This window comes from Hesperophylax consimilis, chromosome 6 (genome assembly GCF_061612785.1).
Source record: "Hesperophylax consimilis isolate HC1 chromosome 6, BYU_Hcon_1.0, whole genome shotgun sequence".
In the NCBI taxonomy this organism is placed as follows: domain Eukaryota; kingdom Metazoa; phylum Arthropoda; class Insecta; order Trichoptera; family Limnephilidae; genus Hesperophylax; species Hesperophylax consimilis.
Window position 1 is genome coordinate 18253753 of NC_142841.1, and position 20994 is coordinate 18274746.

At 32.4% G+C, this 20994-nt stretch overlaps 1 protein-coding gene across 6 annotated transcripts in view; it reads right to left on the reverse strand.

Annotated features, from left to right (window-relative positions):
• The window catches only part of LOC149423011 (uncharacterized), a 508308-nt gene that overhangs the window by 33566 nt on the left and 453748 nt on the right, over nt 1-20994 (reverse strand). For all 6 annotated transcript variants that reach the window (XM_089632424.1, XM_089632428.1, XM_089632425.1 and 3 more), the window contains exon 5: nt 19262-19410. In XM_089632424.1, coding sequence (XP_089488550.1) covers nt 19262-19410 — 149 coding nt within the window. The remainder of the gene's footprint in view (nt 1-19261; nt 19411-20994) is intronic.

Sequence of the window (20994 nt, forward strand, 5' to 3'; positions counted from 1 at the left end):
AAAATAAGGTATTATTCTAACCATAAACCGTAGGTACTATTTTTCGGAATCAATGTGAAGAGTTTTGCTTGGGTTCAGTGGTTCAGATTTATGGATAGTACGCTTGTTCCATGCCGTCATTTAAAAATATCACACAATTTTCAGAGACAATAAAAACATAATTTTTCTGTTAATGTTTTGTTTTTAATTTTTCCATTTAAATACAACAGTTGTATATATCTCATGTAACATGGTAGGCCGGGATTGGACTATCCTCCCAGTCCTGCTAGATTAAAAACTAAAACAAAATTAATATTATCATATATCATCCCTTGTATCCTTGACAAAAACGAGCCAACTTTCATTTTACCCAAGTGGATAAGTAAAAATAATTATTAATTACATTTTTTTTTTTTTTTTTTTATTAATATCAATAGCAAAATTTGTACATTATGTAGGTTTAAAGTATAATATAAGTATATTTTTTGTATTTTTTTCACAGTCCTCCTCACTAGGGTTTCCTGTTCTGAGGCGGCCTGTAGTTTTTCTTAAATTATTGTATTTAGTTTTGAATTGTCTTTACATTGTCTTCATAATGTTTGTAAGTTGATTATTACTTTGATCTCTAAGCCATGTTTTGACTTTTGTTTTAAATATACTCATTTCGTTTATTTTTTTGGTTTCATTTGGTAGAGCATTGAACAATTTTATAGCATGGAATTTATTATTTCTCTGTCCAAAGGATGTGTTCAAACTGGGAGTAATCAGGATATTTTCGCTTTTTGCCCTGGTTGTGTATTTATGTTGGGCAGTGGAGTATTCGGATATGTTTTTTTTCAGTTTAAATAAAATATTTTTTGAATATAGTTTCTGTACATTGTAAACATTGAAGTTTTTGAATATTTCTTCTGTCGGAGTTCTAAGCGGAACTTTCAGTATAGTCTTTAATACTCCTTTTTGTGCTATATTGAGCCGCTCTGTGTGAGTGCTCAAGGCAGACCCCCATCCAGTTATTCCGTACTCTATTTGTGATTGACACAAAGCATAGTATACTTTTTTAATATCGTTTATATTGAGGATATTGCGAATGTTTCTAAAGAAGTATATGTGCCTGGTTAGTTTTTTTGTAATTACATCTATATGTGAGTTTCAATACATTAACATGCACCTTTAGGTACCACCATCATGAATGATAAAAACTATTTTTTTACGATATAAAGTTGAAATAGAAAATCACTTTTATAAAATGACTATGAATTCGTATTTGACAAATTTTAAAGTAAATAAATAAAAATCATGGAAATCGCAAATCGAATATTCAAAGTCTGATATTTTCTTTAAAACTTTGATCGCGTATTATTATTTAGTCTTAAAAGGTTAAAGTCTGAAATAAATATAATTCAATATTATAAACGTTTTTAAAACTTCACTCAACGGAGTGAAGACAAGACAGTGTAAAAAGCTTTCAAACTCTTAATATGTGAAAGGGCGCCTGCTCAAAATAAAGCCAGAGTACCCTTCCTCCCTGCCAATGAGATTTTATCCCGGGGCAAAGGGAGGAGAGGAGGGCCTAAACATAAAAGGACCCTTTCAATTTGCGTCGAAAAATTGGCAAAGTAAGGAAGCATTCTAAACTGCCGACATCGCGAGACAAGCACATCATATTATTTTGAAGTTGATTCCTATGAAGAATATAAAGGTGCAATCATTAATGTCAACCTTTGTTCAATTAACTGGGTAAAGAGTACATTTAGATATAATAATATACGAGATCATTCAATCTACAAATTGGGTGGAAGGTTCCGGGATTATACGTTTTAAATTCTAAATAACAATAAATTTAAACGAAACATGAAACAGAACATGACACAGAAAATAAAAGAAGTAACGGTCTCAACTGGTAATCGAATGCATAATTTCTGTATTACAGGGTCAACGCCTCTAACCACTCGGTCATTGGGAACTAATTATTTTAAGCTGTTTTTATCGATCTCATAAATTAAATTCGGAATTAACAATATTATCCTTAATATTAGCAACTTTTTCCCATATTTTTGGCTGCTATTTTTTTAATTTGCGAAAAATTAGTCGAGTATAACATTGATAATACCGAATTTGATTTATAAGATCGACAAAAATGACATATTTGGTGTGTCTTGTTCTATTTCGTGTTTCGTTTAGATGTATTATTATTATAATCTTCAATGATATATTACATTGATAGGTACAAGCTTCAGAAGGAAACAAAGTTATTCGATTTAAAATATCATATTTTCAGTTCGATTCAGAGTAAGATATCGTATCGCCATAGAATCGCCTTGATGAGAGGTAACCATCCAGCGTAGAAACATGGTTTGAAATGGTATTAGCCGTGTTTTGTTAGGTACTATAGATATTGAACTAGCCTGGAATGAACTGTAAACTAACCTTTCACCATCACAGTTCGCGACAATGTAAACAAATAATGTGAATAAAATGTAAACTGAGAATTTAAAAGCTTTTTAAGGTGATTTCATAAAAAAATGCCCAAACTTAAATTTTCCAGTCTGTTAAAATAAATATCAACTACTTTTGTCACAAATATTCAAATAAATGTAATATCTATATTAATGGAGGGAAAAGTAGAAAATGTAAGTATATAAATTACTTGGTTTTTCTTCTACGATGCCACACGTCTTATCTTACAATAATTTATTTTTCAGAATGATATCAATATACATGACCATGTTATGGCAATATGCCGTATCTATAGATACAGCATTTTGGATTACCACCGCGCAATCAATTCAATTCGTTGAATCACAACAAACGAACATACTTTCAATTGTTTATTGTAGTTACTTCCCAAGGAATGAATGATGGAACAATGTTTGTAACTGCAAAAAAGAACACTCTCTGTAATGACAGAACATTGCAACCTAAAATACAGCATTCTGCCAGGACAATCCTACACATGCTCTGTTTAGCCACTACAACGCCGTTGCCTTGCGGGAGATAGGATGTTTGTGTTACAGTATATTGGCTTTGCGTATCGGCAGCTATTCGTGCCACATGCGCGTCGTGTGATATGTCAATATGCTGTATCTCCACAAAGGTAGTTTTGAGATAAATTACTTTAAACTTTTTGGACATTTTGTTTTTTTCCTCGCTAAACCAATAGTAATAAATAAAAATTTGTTGAAAAGTTTAATTTGAAATGTAAAAAAAAAAACAAATATAACACGTATACATCTAACCTTTCACCAAACTTGAAATTGTAACTGGTTTTAATTTGAGGGGAATGTAACAAAATGTCGAAAAAATGTTAAAGTTTTTATCTCAAAACCAGCCTTTTGGTGATAGGCATATTGTCATTACACGGGCGCATAATATTATGTCACAACGGTAGTTGTGATCAAACATCGCTAAGATAATAGTTTAAGTCTTCCTTATGTGTTGGTGCAGTTAATAAATCGGTTTCTAAATGTGTATTTGAAAAATCTTTCGGAAAATTTTATAACCGTAATTTCCTTCTAGAACGAATTTCGGTCGGAGTTGAAGAGAGCGGAAGCGACCGTCGACCCGCGAAATCTTCGCCTTGTATCGAGTAGCTATTGTTGGGGAGTGGTTGGCAGAACCGAAACGTACCAACCGAGTCAGCATATTTTACAGAATGGGGTGGGAGGGAGGAGGTGTAACAAAATAGGGGGGTGCTTTGAACCTGTTTAGGATCATCCAGGATACGCCCATGAGACGCAACTCGTGACGTCAGCGTGTTTTTATCAGACAATTTTCAGCAATAACAACGGAGAAATGTGATGAAGCTGTAAAAACATCGCAGGTTACGTTAAAATGTCAAGGCTAGATGTTTTTCGCAAGAACTCGGAATATCAAACATAAGAGAGAAAAGTTGAAAAACTGTTGCCATGATACTTACTAAAAACGTTAGAACAACATAAAATACAGCCGAATGACTCCATAAACATCAAAAATAGCAGAGATGAAACCTTAAGTGTCCTAAATAAACAATCCGTAGAAATAGAATCCCAGAACGGATGTTCTAACTGGAAAACGTAATAAACTTTAATGGTTCAAATGATAATATTATCATTCATGAATTAGTAGTTATTAAGAAATAATTTTTTTAAAGGAAACGTTATTATGTAAGTAGGTATATATCTTTATTTTACAACAACGCGTCAACATTTCAATATTTTTCGAGGCCGATTTTAACTCTAGTAAACCGCTAATATCTTCTGTGATGAAGACACCATATTAGGCATTGTTGTAAATTATCGTGATATACGCAATGTAAAAGTGTTTAATTTTTTATTATTTTGTTTTGTAAAATCAGTCTCTATTCGCTATAACGTTGATATGCGTCTAACTAGGTACATATTCTCTAAAATGATCAAGTGCGACAAATTCCAGTCCAACACTTTCCGCTCGCTTCAATAAGTGATGACAATAGAGCTCCAGCCCTGAAGAACCCCCAGTGGAGGCTAGTGAAACAATCCAAGAGTAGGTTGTGAATCAATCCACGGACAGGTTGTGAAACAATCCAAGAGTAGGTTGTGAATCAATCCACAGACAAGTTGTGAAACAATCCATCCGCAGTGGAATAATCTCAGACCGTCGATTGCTTAGCGAAGTTTTGTGCCTTCGTGATGCTCCTTGAAGCTCGCGGTATGGATGACACGAAACTGAAAGCTGGCATCCTTCAATGAAAGCTCGTTCTCGTAAGACAATTAGTGGGATAGATTCAGATGGGATAGTTATTGCACATGGAACAGGGCGCCCAAAATCCTATCAAGATTTTTTTATACGTATTTTTGATAGTGAGCGAACCCACTTTTAAGGGAAAACAGTGAAAATAACACAGAATATTGCTAAATTAGGTATCATTTTTGCTACCAGGCTTTAACCGAGTTTCAGCAACTTGTTTTCTAACTACACAATGGATAAAATAATAAAAAACGTAAATTTTTTTTTAAATGAATGAAAATTTAATTTCCATAACTTATAATTGAAAAGTCACCGCGAGCTAAAATTATATTATACTAAGCTTTGAGCAAAAAAAAATGACTTACAAAATTGCAAATAAAGCCAGGAGGTAGGTACAAGCTCAAGTGATTTCATAATTTCATAATGCCATAACTCACCGTTGACAGTTTTGCTGAAAGAGCACTCACGTTTTCTGCTTTATTCCCATACATATATATATATATATATATATATATATATATATATAGGTACCGTTAGTGTTATGGAATAATTTTGTGTAAGCAATTTTGAAAAATGTAACGACAAGTGCTGATAAATCAAAACAGTCAACAAACAGGAATCAAAGTTCGACATCTTCATAGCATTTTTTACGGAGATAAGCTAAGAGAAAAGTTTACAAGCGTAGTTGAAATATTTATCTGTCTTATCGCCAGAAAGAAAACTCACAGATTACAGATAAAAAGATATTTGATTTATTATTAATTTATTGAAAACAATATACAAATAACAAAAAACTAAATCCATAAAAAGGTTTTTGGTATCACTGGGCTCGAGTACAATATTGTCTCTCGCTAGCGATCATGAACCCCACAAACTGAGCAATCGCACCAGTCTTCAGAAATGTCGAAAGTCTCCACGAAAATTGATATGGTAAAAATTTGAAAATTTTTTTCGGCGACAGGCACCCCATCTATATTTTGTACATTTATTTTAATCCAAATAAAACACGTAGATGAAAAATCTTTATTCTCGCGATACAAAGCCGGGTTGTTTCTTCGCGCACTTGGCCTGGCACAGGACTGGGGACGCGGGGAGGGAGCTTGCTTTAGAGATTAACTGAAAAGATACATAGTTCAGTCTTTGAGACACCCCGGGGTTTTATTAGTCAGCCGTGGACTTTCACCTTAACGGCGTATGGAGCTTGACTTATGGAACGTCGTAAAAGCTCGGCTAATCGTGACTTCAAATAGATACAGTCAAATTTATTTATCACACCATGGCGTTTCATATTATATCTCAATACGATTATTCATGATTCATGATTTTATTAAACATAATAATTTTTTTTTGTATCTTCTTTATTTAAGGAAAAAATAACTCACTTTAAATGGATACAATATTAGGCCATAGAGCGGAACGGTGAGATCACCATTCAGAATTGGATCACATGTGTTATGTGACAATATCTGAATATTTACTGATGTACCTTCATCTTTACTTCTCCTTTTACAGTCCCACATCCATCAGTCTCAAAAGATTTCCCGAATTGGGAATGATACAGTTATAATATATCCGGGCAGTCAGGACTCTTGGGCGTATATAATAAGAAGATTGTCTTTTTTTCATCACTAACTAACTAACTAACTAACTAACTAACTAACTAACTAACTAACTAACTAACTAACTAACTAACTAACTAACTAACTAACTAACTAACTAACTAACCAACTAACCATCACGCCATTTCCCAGCAGGGGTAGGCAGAGAGGACGGACCGCCAAACTCGGTCTTGGCACACACTCCTTGCCTCATTCTCATTCATACATCGTCTCATACATACTCTTCTATTGTTCTGACTCTTGACATGGCCCGACTCAAGTATATGATTCACTTGGTCGTGCCATGTTTTCCTTGGGCGTCCCCGACTTCTGCTACCATTCACATTTACATCACGTTGTTGTAAATATTAATATAATTCTGGAATTTCTGGTTGACTAATATTTTTTTTAAGTTATTTGCAATATGAACATTTTCGCTACATTATCAATATCCTTCAAAAGTAATCGATATAAATTAGTAAGTAACCAGTAAAATTATACTTTGTAATACTCGTGTACATTACACAAAGAAAACCGTCATTAATCGAACTGCAAAATTACATATTCTTCAAATCTGGATTCGTCTAGGAGTGTAAATAATTGGTGTGGTGTAGTCTCTTTCGCTTCCTTTCCGAATCCGTTCGTTCCTTGTTCCCGTTTCAAGACTCGTTTCCATTTTCGTTCCCAGGCCGTCTCGTCTCTAGCGATAAATAATAGATTTCGCATTAAAATTTCCCTCGCGGGGCTCCCGGCGGTACTTTGTGGTCACAAATTCGAAGAATAGAGCGCAAATAATGCCTGGGGTTCATCTCAAGCGGATCTGAATGGATCGGAAGTAAGAGAAAGTGGAGGAACTTATGCACAAGGGAACTATCAACAAGCTACACCTAATAAGCAAGACTTACAAAAGAAAATATTTTTTCATCATTTTTCATTTTGCTAATGCCCTTTATCATACTGTTTGATAACTCAAATAAAATAGGTAAGTTGATAATTTATTGAAACGATGAAAAACTTCGTAGAAAAGAAACATTTCTCAATTTTATTTCAGTTCAGCGTTTACTTTGCATAAATTCTCAATTGTAGTAGAACCGATAACGGAATAAATAATTACACCAACTATGTAATCAATTTAAACAAAGGTACGCAGAAGGATCTTCTGCCTATAAAATTAATTACCCATCTAATCAAAATATTCATGATGTGAAAGTGAAATTCGTACGCATACACGTAAAAGCGGTTTCATTTGTTTGAGCGAGCTATTATAATGCTTTGAATGCGAGTCATTTTCTACATAATGGTCTTAGTTTATATATCGTTTCGCTGATGTGTCGTATTATCAAGCTTTGCCCTTATGTTCATTTAGGGACCGCATTGTGGTTTCCCTTGCCTCTTCAACACGTGAAGAACGGCTGCGGTGAGGAAGAATATTGTTCCCAGACTGAGCTGGTAGCGGGGATAGGGGAGTGAGAGGGGGGGGGGACACGCCGCGTACGGAGTACAGTAACACTGTATGGAGTACTTTCTATGTACAACAAGTATGGTGTTTCGGCGGATTCGGCGAGAAAGCTACATGGCAGTGTATTATTCAGGACAAAGGGTAACATGAGAACATGGAGCATGCGAAATTGAAGGGTATTTAAGATAACACTATTTTTATTTTCAAATTATGCCCACGCGAGAGTTCCAATAATTCAGAGGCTGGAGAGAGATGTGGAAAAGCTAGTCGTGAGGCGGAAACCAATTGAATTTTAAAAGATGAACGCTTAGGCCCTTCATACATAGAGCTACTTACAAGTTACGTGACTGTGATGCAAGCACAAGTTGCCTACCGATATGCTATAGGAACCCCGAATTAAACAGAACTTGATCATATTTTCACGTGCGGCAGTAGAGTTAACACGATGTCAAGTCACTATAGCGATGAAGACAATATTGTTTTTCTGTCTTTATTTTAAGCATAAAAAACGGTCTAGAAGAAGATTTTGGGTTCACCTATACAAATAAATAAATTTCAAAGGGCATTCGTCGCCGCCAAGGAACTACATGAGAAAGATTCAAATTGACTTTTTCACAACATCAATCCAGTAAATTATAGTTACATAATGAATAACAATACAACAATAAACAGTGTATACCACGATATTTGCTCTACCGATAAAATCATAAAATCTATATTTAAAACCGTCATATTGAAAATTAAATGTATTGGAGGTGATTCCTTGGGTCACATTTAGTGTACAAACTTCAAACTTGGTTATAATTCATTAATTCTACAGCGATTACAAGTTTCTTAATTTTCGATCAAGTGACATTTGACAGTGAAAGTTCAATCCAGTGTTTATCTGTGCTAAGAACTGTGACTGCTTATAGCAAAACTTTTACTGCCTATTACAAATAACATAGAATAACAGTGAAACATCATCAACATATCATACATCATCAACATGAATAATACCTGTCAAAAATGTTCCGAACCAACACTTTCAGACGAGTCTATTTTTGTGTGCGTAACCTGCAAGGAGACATTCCATCTGCAATGTGGAGGTGTGACGGAAAGTACCTACCGTCGCCTCTCTAAGGAGCGGCGTGCCCTCATAAAATGTAAACAATGCATTTGTGTCACACCGACTGTCAAACCCAGTGGCAGTTCACTTATTGATAGTGAACTACTCGCCAAACTACTCGAACAAAACACGCAAATTCTTGCCACTCTAGCGGGGATGAGCAAGCAATATGAAGACATTCTTCTTCGCGTCCACGAGCTTGAGGACACTAATAACAAGCTTGAGAAAAAGAACACCGGCCTCGAAGCAAGAATTGAAGTATTAGAAAACCAAATGGAGCAAATAGACAGGCTAAATAGGTCTAAAAACGCTGAAATCAGGGGGATCCCGGAAAATAATGGGGAAAACTTAAATAACCTCATATTCAACATCCAAAAAACTACTAATTCAAACGTGGAAATGAACAAGATTGAAGCAGCTTACCGCATCTCCCAAAAAATACCTAAAGACCAATGTAGGCCCATAATCATATCATTTAAAACCAGTATTGACCGTGATGTTTTCCTATCAGACATAAAAAAGTTCAACAAACAAGCTAACAATAGAGAAGAAAAACTCAACACCACCCTCGTCGGAATTGCAGGACCTCGCTCTCACATATACGTCTCGGAACACCTGACGTTTCGTGCGAAACACTTATGGTTCCTTGCACGTAAGGCTACACGGGAAAACTTATATAAATTCGCCTGGACCCGTGGAGGGCAAGTGTACGTCCGTAGAGATATTGGAACACCAGTCATTATTATCAATGACAAAAACAAACACATCTTATCTCACACACCCAATAACTTGTAAAAGAACTGTAACTATTGTATTTATGTTTATAAAATATTTTTTACTTTACTCAAAATTCATTAACATCACTATTTTAACTATTAATCTCAACCTATCATATGAAACAGAAGGGCACAGGTATATGGTTACAGGGGGGAATTTAAATTATTTAATTTGTATTTCTCTAGTTTTCTTTTATCTCTTTACCCAAACACTACATTTAGTTTTAGCATTAACCAATATAAATCTTGTACTATGTATCTTCAATTCATAGTTACACTATATGCCTGCTATAATTATGTAAAATACTTACAACAACTAAATCCCTATAACACCTATGTACTTTACATGCTTATGCTTATGTTTTATTTTCTCTATATACTTATATTTTAAATGCTTTATAAGCTTATGCTTTATATGCTCGTGATATATACCCGCAACAACTATATGCATACTCTGTATACTTATGCCAATGTTATGCATACTTTTCACGCTTATGTTAAATATCCGCAACAACCAAATCCATATATCACTGGTATACTTTATATGCTTATGTTTTATTTTCTTTATATGCTTATGTTTTTTAATCTCTTTAAGCTCATGTTTTATTTTCTCTTTATGCTTATATTTTATATTATTTATATGCTTATGTTATGTATTATTTATATGCTCATGTTATACATTCGCAACAGATATAAGTACACTTTATTCACTAATAGACACGATACCGATATAATTATAATAACGGAGCGTAATTCTTTTAATTTAATTCTTCATAGTTTTGGCAAGCTTATGGATGTATGTGCTATCAATTGCTCTAAATGAATTAAAATTAATTTTAAATGGATGATTTTATAGCTAGCCAAATAGAAAATTTCTACAAAATCCATGAATACGAATGTGCAAGCACAGAGACATGTAATGAATTTTTCCCACACAAATTTAACGGTCTATTCATATTACACCAAAATATTCGTAGTATGTTTCAAAATTTTGATGAATTTATTATTAAAATCAATAATCTAATATTACAACCAGACTGTATAATATTAACAGAGACATTTACAAATGATGAGTCACCAGCCTTTCAACTTCCTAACTATACATACATCCCAACTAAAATAAATATCAATAAAAATAGTGGAATCGCAATATTCGTTCACACCAAATTCAGTATTGTCACGACTTTAGAACACCCAATATTACTGACTAACTGTATTCAAATCGAAATTAAACTCGATAAATATATTTATCACATAATTGCCATTTACAGAACACACGAATCAAATATTTCACATTTTATAACTCAACTGAAAAATATATTACTACCGCTTAAAAATAAAACCTGTTTTATCGCGGGTGATTTTAATATTAACATTAACGAAAAATCAGAAAATATTTTCAAAAATGAGTTCCTAAATTGTATGACTGAATTAGATTTTAAATCATGCATAAACAAAAATACTAGAGAAATACACGGACAAAAATCGTCTTGCTTAGATCATATTTGGATAAACATAAAATTACAAAACCTATATAAAATCAAAACAATGATTTGGCAAACGAATATTACTGACCACCACACTTGCTTATTATTGTATGATAATGAAATAAAATCACAAATTAAGGCTCCAATTACTATTAAAAAAACCACAAATATTGCCACTTTAGAGAAAAAATTGAAAGCAGAAACTTGGTGTACGATACTACAATCTAACGATGTCGAACAATGCTCAAATATGTTTGAAAAACAAATTATGGATCATATTGAAACCTCCACAACAGAGGTCTCATTATACACAAATTCAAAATTCAGACGTATAAAACCTTGGATCACTTGTGGCCTAATAAAATCTATCAGAGAAAAAGAAAGGCTATATAAAAATACAATTAAAAATCCACACGATGAAAATGCTAAGATAGTTCTCAAAAAATATAGAAATAAATTAACAGCTTTAATTAAAAAAAGTAAAGACGACTACTTTAAAAAAATAATCTCTACTTCAGAAAACAATCTAAAAGTTATTTGGAAAACGGTAAATTATGCAATTGAAAATAAGAAAAAAAATAATTCTATAAAATATTTAAAACATGAAAATAATATCATAGATGTATCCAAAGACCCAAAACTAACAGCAAACATTTTTAATTCTTACTTCTCTAAAGTAGGAAACAATCTCGCTGATAAAATCACTAAATCTGTACACACACCAAAAACTATAACAACTAATACCCAAAAACAAAATACACTATCCACTTTTAAAAAAACTACCGAAACTGAAATACAACTTGTAATAGAAAGCATGAAAGACGGATCCTCTCCAGGTTTTGACCACATTTCTGTGAAAATTCTTAAAGAAATGAAAATGTATCTACTGAAACCACTAAACCACCTTATCAATCTCAGTCTGACTAAAGGCATATTCCCAACAAATTATAAAAAATCTATAATATCCCCTATCTTTAAAACCGGCGACCCGCAAAATGTTTCAAATTATCGACCGATATCACTAATATCGAATATAGCAAAAATATTTGAAAAGATTGTGAAAAAAAGGGTTGTTGATTTTCTAGAAAACAATAAAATATTACATTCCAATCAATTCGGATTCTTAAAAACAAAAAGCACACAAGATGCAATAGCAAATGTAACATCATTTATATACTCTGCACTTGATGAAGGAAATAAATGCGCAGGAATATTCATAGACCTAAGAAAAGCATTCGATAGTATCTCACACGCAAAGCTTATCAAAAAACTGAAATTAAATAACATCAATGATAAAGCCGTCCAATGGATAGAAAGTTATTTGAACAATCGTGCACAATTTGTTAAAATAAATGACCAAACTAGCGACCAAGAAACATCAAATTTTGGTATCCCACAGGGCACCGTGCTTGGACCAATATTGTTCATTTTGTATGTAAACGACATATTTATTCAACCATTGCATGGCCAAATTATCTCTTACGCTGATGATACAGTCCTTATAATAAAAGAAAAAACTTGGGAAAAAATTAATCTAAAAGCTACAGAAGACATAAATAATCTAAAAATATGGTTTGACAATAACCTCTTGTCGTTAAATAGTGATAAAACATATGTCATTCCTTTCGAAATTAACACTAACATTGTACCTCCAAATCTTCAAATATTCTTACATAATCATTCTCTCGCACAACACGATACTAATCACTGCCAACAAAAATGTTCACTTCTGAAAATAGCGGATAAAATTACATATCTTGGAATAATCATAGATAAAAACCTAAAATGGAAAGATCACATCGACCATACAATAAAAAGAGTTAGGAAGTTAATTCATATATTCTTACGGATACGAAACTTTTTATCAACGAAAAACCTATACTCAATATACTACGCATTAGTACAGTCTATTCTTCAGTATGCCATTATCAGTTGGGGAGCAGCTTACAAAACTAATCTGACCCCCATAGAAATTGTTCAAAAACTAATAATAAAAATTATACTAAAAAAACCTCCAGACTTCCCAACTGACAGCATATTCGAAGAATTCAAAGTTCCAACATTTAAAAACTTATTTATAAAAAATTCAATTATACAAATTATAAAAGAAAAAGATAAATACGCATTTATAACTGAAAATCGTACTAGACTTAAACATGTATTTGTGTGCCCCAAATTAAACACTTCTTTTGCACAACACCATTATACTCACCAAGGAAAATTCTTTTTCAATAACCTACCAATAGAAATCAGAAGCATTAGGAACAAAATTCAATTGTTGAACTCCATCAAAAAGTATTTTAGAGAATGTCACACTAAAAATCTTACTTGTTTTTCTTCTTACTGAATACATATATGTTTACATATTTTAGTTAACGGGTCTGATTGCCATGTGTCTATATTACCTACACATACATATATATTGAAATACATGATTATAGTAAATAGTAATTATAATTATATGAAATGTATTAACTGTATTAACTGCATTGTATTAACTGTACACGTGACTTTATTTGTACATAATATGTGAAATGTTAACTCTTCTTCCATCCACAAGCTAAGGCTTTTAATGGAAGACCAGTAAAATTATAATATAAAAAATGTAACTAACTAAAAATATAAATAAAAAATATAAATAAACATACATATTTCGAACTTCCAGACAAAATTTAACATTCAAATGCTCGGAACACATTTTTGTTAAACGAGTAGCAGATGCGTATGCAACTATCGTAGCCCGTCGTCGACGCGAAATGTTATGTACGAACACTAGGAAAATGGTAATGCGGTCATTGCGGGTACTCACGAGCAACGAGTATGCTACGCGCTCAAAACTCGATTCGCTTGGAAGAATATCCGTGTAAAAATGTCCTTAGAGTCTTGGAGCAACTTTCGTAGAACTGGTAACACGTAAATTTCAACTAGAGTTACAATCAGAATACCAAACTAGTATAAATATTAATAATTATTATTGTTCTTCGATATCCTAGTAAAGGCCGTAAAGGTACCAAGATTGGAACCTGAAAGCTTTCAGTATCTGGGTTACTGCTCTAACAATTGAGTATTTAATCTGCCTTTCCGTAATCTCCCCAAATTAACGAATAAATAAAAATTCATAAAACAGTCATTGTTTACGTCTCTCGCTGGTAAGGGCTACCCCTACGTGAGACGTTGTCCGTGCTAAATCGTTCGCCAGTGGTGAAACCATTTATTTACCAACCCTTAATTTTGGCGGAATTCTACTTGTCAAATATTGTGTTATCGGGGTATAAAATAAGTGTCGGTTCTAGTTCTGGTCTCTGTTCGTTTTTTTTTTAATTAAAAAATATACATCTACCTATATTATAAACCAATATATTGTTTTAAAATTAAGTTTTTTTGAGGTAAAAGATGAAGAAAGAATATAATAATAAGTAGTGCATAAAATTTTGCACCGGATATAATTTTCTTTTTGCTTTCCTAAACACGCTCATTATAGAACATAAATACATATTATTAAAATAAATACCGGAAAGTCCTATTATGTCCCGTGCGTGCAAACCGTATCTAAATTTCCCCAATAAACAATAAACAGTGTTAATCTCAAGCCATCTACTAGGTATGTTTGGTAGTGTATATTATTTGCCGGTACAAAATATGAGTAAATAATAATAAAAACATATGTACATTTGTAGAGATGTATTATATATTTGTACAGCACCCTTGAGGTGAATTTGCACAAAAACGGCGCTATACGAATCATCCAAATATTATTACTATAAATAGGTACTAATTATTATTTCAGCTGTCGCTGCATGGCTTAATGAAAATTATATTCCTGTGTAATGCGCAAAGAAGTTTAAATTTTCAAAATTGGAACTACAAGTATAAATCATACCAGACAAGCGATAAAGTAGATAGCAAAGTTATTTTTATTTATTTGCAATGTGTATTTCATTTGTTCAGATGTTTGACAGATTTAAATTTATCAAAAATTAGCAGATCTTAATCTGAATCACCAACGATTTTTAAAGTTTATAAAAAGTGTTCAATCGAAAGCTAATTCTGGTCGTCTTGACAATGTCTGGTTTTGGTAGGCTATAATCCTGAAGCATATATTTAATTAATACTTTCATCTTCACAAATTTCGCAATTGTGAAAACCTGTGATTTTTCACCGGTTTGCGGCAGTAGTATAATAAAAGCACATAACATTTTTTTAGAAACTGATGCTTTTTACCAGAATTAATCGTATCACCAGATGTCATGAATTTTATTTAAAACGTAGGTATGTTATGTTTCTCTCCGTGAGAATAATAATAATTATTATAAACGTCGAGTAAAACAAAAATTGATACACAGTATAGATATGCCTTAACAAATAAATAAAGTTGACAAATCGTTGAAAAGGGATTCACAACTGTTTTTGTCACAAAAAAACTCGAAGATTGTACGTTTGCGCAACACTTTTTTGAGAAAGTGTTATTTGTCCGACAAAAATACACAATATTGAGTTGAAAGCATTTTTTTAGGTTATGAAAGCACACATTTCACGTGGATGACTCTCAGTGTTAAATTATTATTCTCTTAGAATATTAACAGGATACCCGACGACGCGATAGAGAATCGTTAGATTTGCATAAATAATTATAATTTATAAATCAATTATACCCAAGATGCGTATTCAAAATACCGTCGTGATAAATTACCTGACATTATATTTCAAAGAACTAAAGGAGCCATTATGAATAATATTTTGTTGGTCTTGTGTGCACATAGCTTTTTACGGAGGTCTTGTAAATTACATAAACTTGCTTGACCTTTAGATCGGCGAATACAAACAGGAACAACTTGGGTTAATGTCCCAAGCAAACCGCTATTATGGGGGCTTTGTTTGCATACAATCATAGAAGGTGTGTTTTCTATAAATGTGATATAAATTCGAGCAGTATCTTCTTCGTTTCATTGCGTGTTACATGACGAGAGCTATCGAAATATCTGTGACCGGACAGAACACTTTTGGAATGTGATTAAAAAATAGGTTAGGTTATGTTTTCTTTGTTACATGACGAGATCTATCGAAATATCGGTGACCGGACAGAACACTTTTGGAATGTGATTAAAAAATAGGTTAGGTTAGGTTTTCTTTACTATATCACTTTTTTAAATTGTTCTGATTTGTCATGGAACAGAAATATCGTATGATTACGGGCATTTTGGTTTGCATAAATATTGTAAGAAATCGTTAAGATTTACAGTCTCTTTATCGGTAACTACCTGCTACACACGCGTGAAACTAATCCAATAGGACGGTGTGTATAGCAGTTAACAACAAGGAGATAACCAACAAAACACCTGCTAAATACAGGGTGTGAAGGAACGTACTTATTTTAACCAGTTATTCCTGACATTATGTGGAGTAAAAAATAAAAAATGAAATTTTGGTCTCCGGTGACTTATTTGATTTAAAAAAATAATAATTGTCACTGATCACTGAACCAAGTAACCGCCAATTTTGATTTTCTATGTTTTTATTTGAAAAAGAAAAATAAATGTCACCGGAGACCAAAATTTCATTTACATTTTTTTAATTCAAATAATGTCAAGAATCACTGATTAAAGTAGGTCAAGTACATTCCTTAACACCCAGTATCCATATTTTGTGCGTCAATTTCGAATCACCTTGCACTTGCGTAAACACTTCAAATGGGCTAGTGCATACCTTTTTTGGTCGTTTTTATTTTATTATTTATCTCTCGCAAATAATGCGTCAAAAATGACACAAAAGACAAATGGTTTAACACAATGAAACCATAATCTTTAAACACCTTGTACCTACAAATTAATCACGCGGATTAATGCGATACACGTGTAATTGACAGCTTTTGAGAGTTTCTTGTTTTTCAATATTATTTTCGTATTATAAATATTAATTCCAAAAATATGGTAGAACACATTCGGGAAGCAGCTGATAAAAATAGAAATTCTATATCACATATGCTCTATATAATACATACTATAAAACCAAGCACAGGCTTCGTCTTTGTGGAGTTTTTATTTTCACTGTCTTATATTTAATGTAATTAGGTAAGTACCTGTATGTGTCAAAAAAACTTTGAAATAAGAAATTTAAAAAAAGAATGTTAAGATTTCGATCACCTGTGTCGTATAAAACATTTTTGAAGAAACAAATTGAATTTAATGGAAGACTATAAAGGAAGGATGTGATTACACTTTTTTTAAATCTCAACACTACTTTAAAAAAATAATAATAATCACAGTCAGAGAAATAATAGTAATCAGTAATAGTGCAGTACGCACTAATTTATATTCCGTTCGTTGCACCCCAACCCCTCTTATCTCAGCCTTGAAGCGAAGGTTTCATTGGGAGCGACAAATTAATGGCAAAATTACTCAGGAACCCCAGAGCATCTCCCTCCCTCAACCGCATTAGGGATATGATCCTCCCGCTCTGGCGGAAGCCCCGTAAGATACTGTCGTTAAGATTGCAATAAACCCAGCCTTATGGGTATATAATATGTAACTACAGGAAGTTTGGTTCTAAGTGTGTAAATCGAATATCGAAACTAATAACTTAATTCGAGAACAAATAAGGAAGATAATTGAAAACCTAACATATTTTTAAGGCAACACGTTTTATATCAAACAAAAATGTTGTAACACGTTTTTAAGAAACTACCAACACTTAACACTAAATAACGTATTGAGCACGTTAAAAAAAAATGTTCAAGGAGGAGATAGGTCAAAGATTTTCACGAACATATACAATATATTTGATACATTAATCTATAGAGTGTTTTTGAAATATATATTTGATATAAAACAAACTGTAATAAATAAAATAATAAAATATCAATAAAACAACATCTGTGGCCCTTTGTTGTCGACCGTTGAATGTAAACAACATAATAAAAAAACTAATCTCAAAAAATACAACTAAAAATAATAATATAAACAACCACAACGCTAATGCAGAGATTAAACAGGTCTTATCATGTATAAAATAGTAAGTAGAGCCGCATTTGATACTTTTCGAGTTACTACGTATACTACTTGGTCGTTTTTAGAATTAAGACTAATTAATAATTAAGTATGCGCAAAATTCATTAATGGGACGTTTCTGCAAAGGTGTAGGTACATACATTTTCAACTATGTCAGGAAAACAAAATAATATGACTGTTTGATTCCTAAATGACTTTAAATAAAATTAAATAGTTTCCAAGAATTTTTACTATTTTGATTAACTTGATTTTTTTTGGCAGTATAGTAAAAGTGTACATTGTTTTCCAATCACCCTGCTTCTTATACGCAGATAATTGCCGAATACCTACGTGTAAACGCGAGAAGAATAAATTCAAGGTGTCTGCGTTTATTGCACTGACGTTAAATTAAATTATGGAGAATGATTAGTACATTCCATAGGAGTGTTAAGGTAAGAGAATCCCCTAAATATCCCATTAATATCCCCTACGGGTGATTTGGTCCAAAACAAGTCATTTGATTACAATTTAATCGGTTTCATCGATTTATAAATAAGTGAGATAGTGGAAATCAATTTGTGGTGTTATTACTGCCATCTATGTATGCGAAAGCATAAACTTTACACGCGTAGAAAATAATATAAAGAAATAATCCTCTGACAGAAAACTTTTTCTTTGGGATCGGGAAAAAGAATTGTCTGTTGAAGAGATATATTAGAATAGAAAAAAAAACTTTTATTAAATACACACATGAACTTTGATTGATTATGTGATTTGATATAATAAAAAATAAATGCAATTCTCAATTTTTCAATAGAGTTGGGCAGTTTCATAAAAAAAATCTATTTTTTCGCAATCAGCTTTGAAATAATCTACATTTGTAAATTATAGTAATGTGTTTGTAAATTTAAAAAAAAAATTAAAAATGAATTCTGATAACATAAGAAAAGATGAAAATATTTATTTGATGTTAGTTTATTGTAAACAACTCTTTTAGTAAGAGATTTCACAAGACCGATCATCTAATAATATTCTATAAAATGAAATCTGTAAAAAAACTTGGTAGGTTTCAACATATTTGGAGCTTTATGAAATAAATTCGTTGATAATAAGGTGGTATAAACAAGATACAAAGTAAAACGTGCGTAGTATAGTTGCAAAACTCACCCTTTGCGGAGGCATCCCCTGGGTCCTTTGCTGTCTTGCCTGTTTTGGAGAACAACTTCCGTGTTTCTCTTTGCGATGCGAAGTCTTCAGCCCTCGGAGCAGTCTTGAAAATGTTGTGGCTTTCTTCTTTGCGGTGCTGAGGCAGGTTTCTGGAATTTCAAAGGTGGATGTGAGACAACAGTTTAACTAGCGAAACATTTTCGTCATAGTCTGCAAGTACAAGTAAATAGTCTGCAAGTACAATTATATAGTCTGCAAGTAAAAATATATAGTCTGCAAGAATAAGTATATAGTCTACAAGAACAAGTACATAGTCTGCAAGTACAAGTACATAGTCTGCAAGTACGGGGTCTGCTGATTTATTATTAAAGAGGATGAAAATATTACAAAAGTACTAATTTATTGGAATCTTTATAGGGAACTTTTCCAGGAAAGTTATTTTTTTGCTTTGTATTGACCACATAAAAAATTTTATTGAATAAATTACATGCATTTCTAACAAAGAAACGTGATAGACAGGTATATTATCCGAGATAGATATAAAGAAAAGTCTACAGTGAAATTCAAATGAACCATAAAAAGGGTATCCTCAGATGCTGTTTACGTGACAATTTATTCCGTTTAAACTTTCTAAAACGCAAAACTACCACCGTAAAGAGATTCGAAATGAGTCTAATTATACTCTCGTTAAATTTGCAAGAAGAAAGGGTTTTCAGAATCGTTTGAGAACAAAAACAATTACCCGAGTATTTTCGGGTAAACCACCTTTTGAGAAAAAACACTACCAAAATTTAACGGATTTGAAAAATTTCGTTTGACTTTTTAATGAAACTAAGAAATCTCTACGTCATTATTTTAAATCCAGTCTAGTATTTTGGATTTCTTCTTTCCAGCGTTGCTTACTTTACCCTTTTTCTATTTCCATTCATATTCCCATCACGTAAGCTGGCATTTCCTTGGCGGCAGCACGGCGGAATTTATTCGGAAAGGGTTTATTTGGCCTGTGAGGCATGGAGAATTGGAGAGCGTCAGAAAGGCGGAACACCTTCGAGTATTTATGCAAGTATGACAAATCTTCAGACGCCACTGGTTTACGGCTTGATTTTATGTTTCAATCTTGCTTTCGATAAATCATAGATGATCTCCTTTTCGTTCACTCACTTTATACTCATTTTCCTGGAAGTTAGAGGAAGCCTTCGCGTCAGTAATTCACAAACTTGTAACCAAATATATTCTATATAGCTCTCGAAAAATTGAAATGTTTAATGCCTGGCCATAACAAATACAGAAAATGTATAAGTCCGAAAACATTTATCAGAAAATATGTTGATAATGTTATGTTTAGGTTAAAAGGATTAGGTTTATGGATAGGTACTTATTCAAATTTTACTATACCAGAGTTCACTATTTGAGAGTTTTTACTGAGTACACTAATTAATTTTCTTCATAAATCTGTATAGTTAGTAACCGGATACTTACATATACCATAAACTCAACCTAAACATTTTTTAATGATTTTGGAAAAGACGGATGTTAGTACTGTTTTAAATAATTATATTGACTTAGATAATCGCTATCCACTCGTAATGATAAAAGTAAAAAAACATTCATAGAAATTCCATAAATTTATATAATATGGAAAAAACAGTGAAATTAAAATAAAATTTTCTTTGTCAAATTATCATGGGTTAATATTTTATGTATTGCCATTGTACCCATGTATGTTTTAAGAA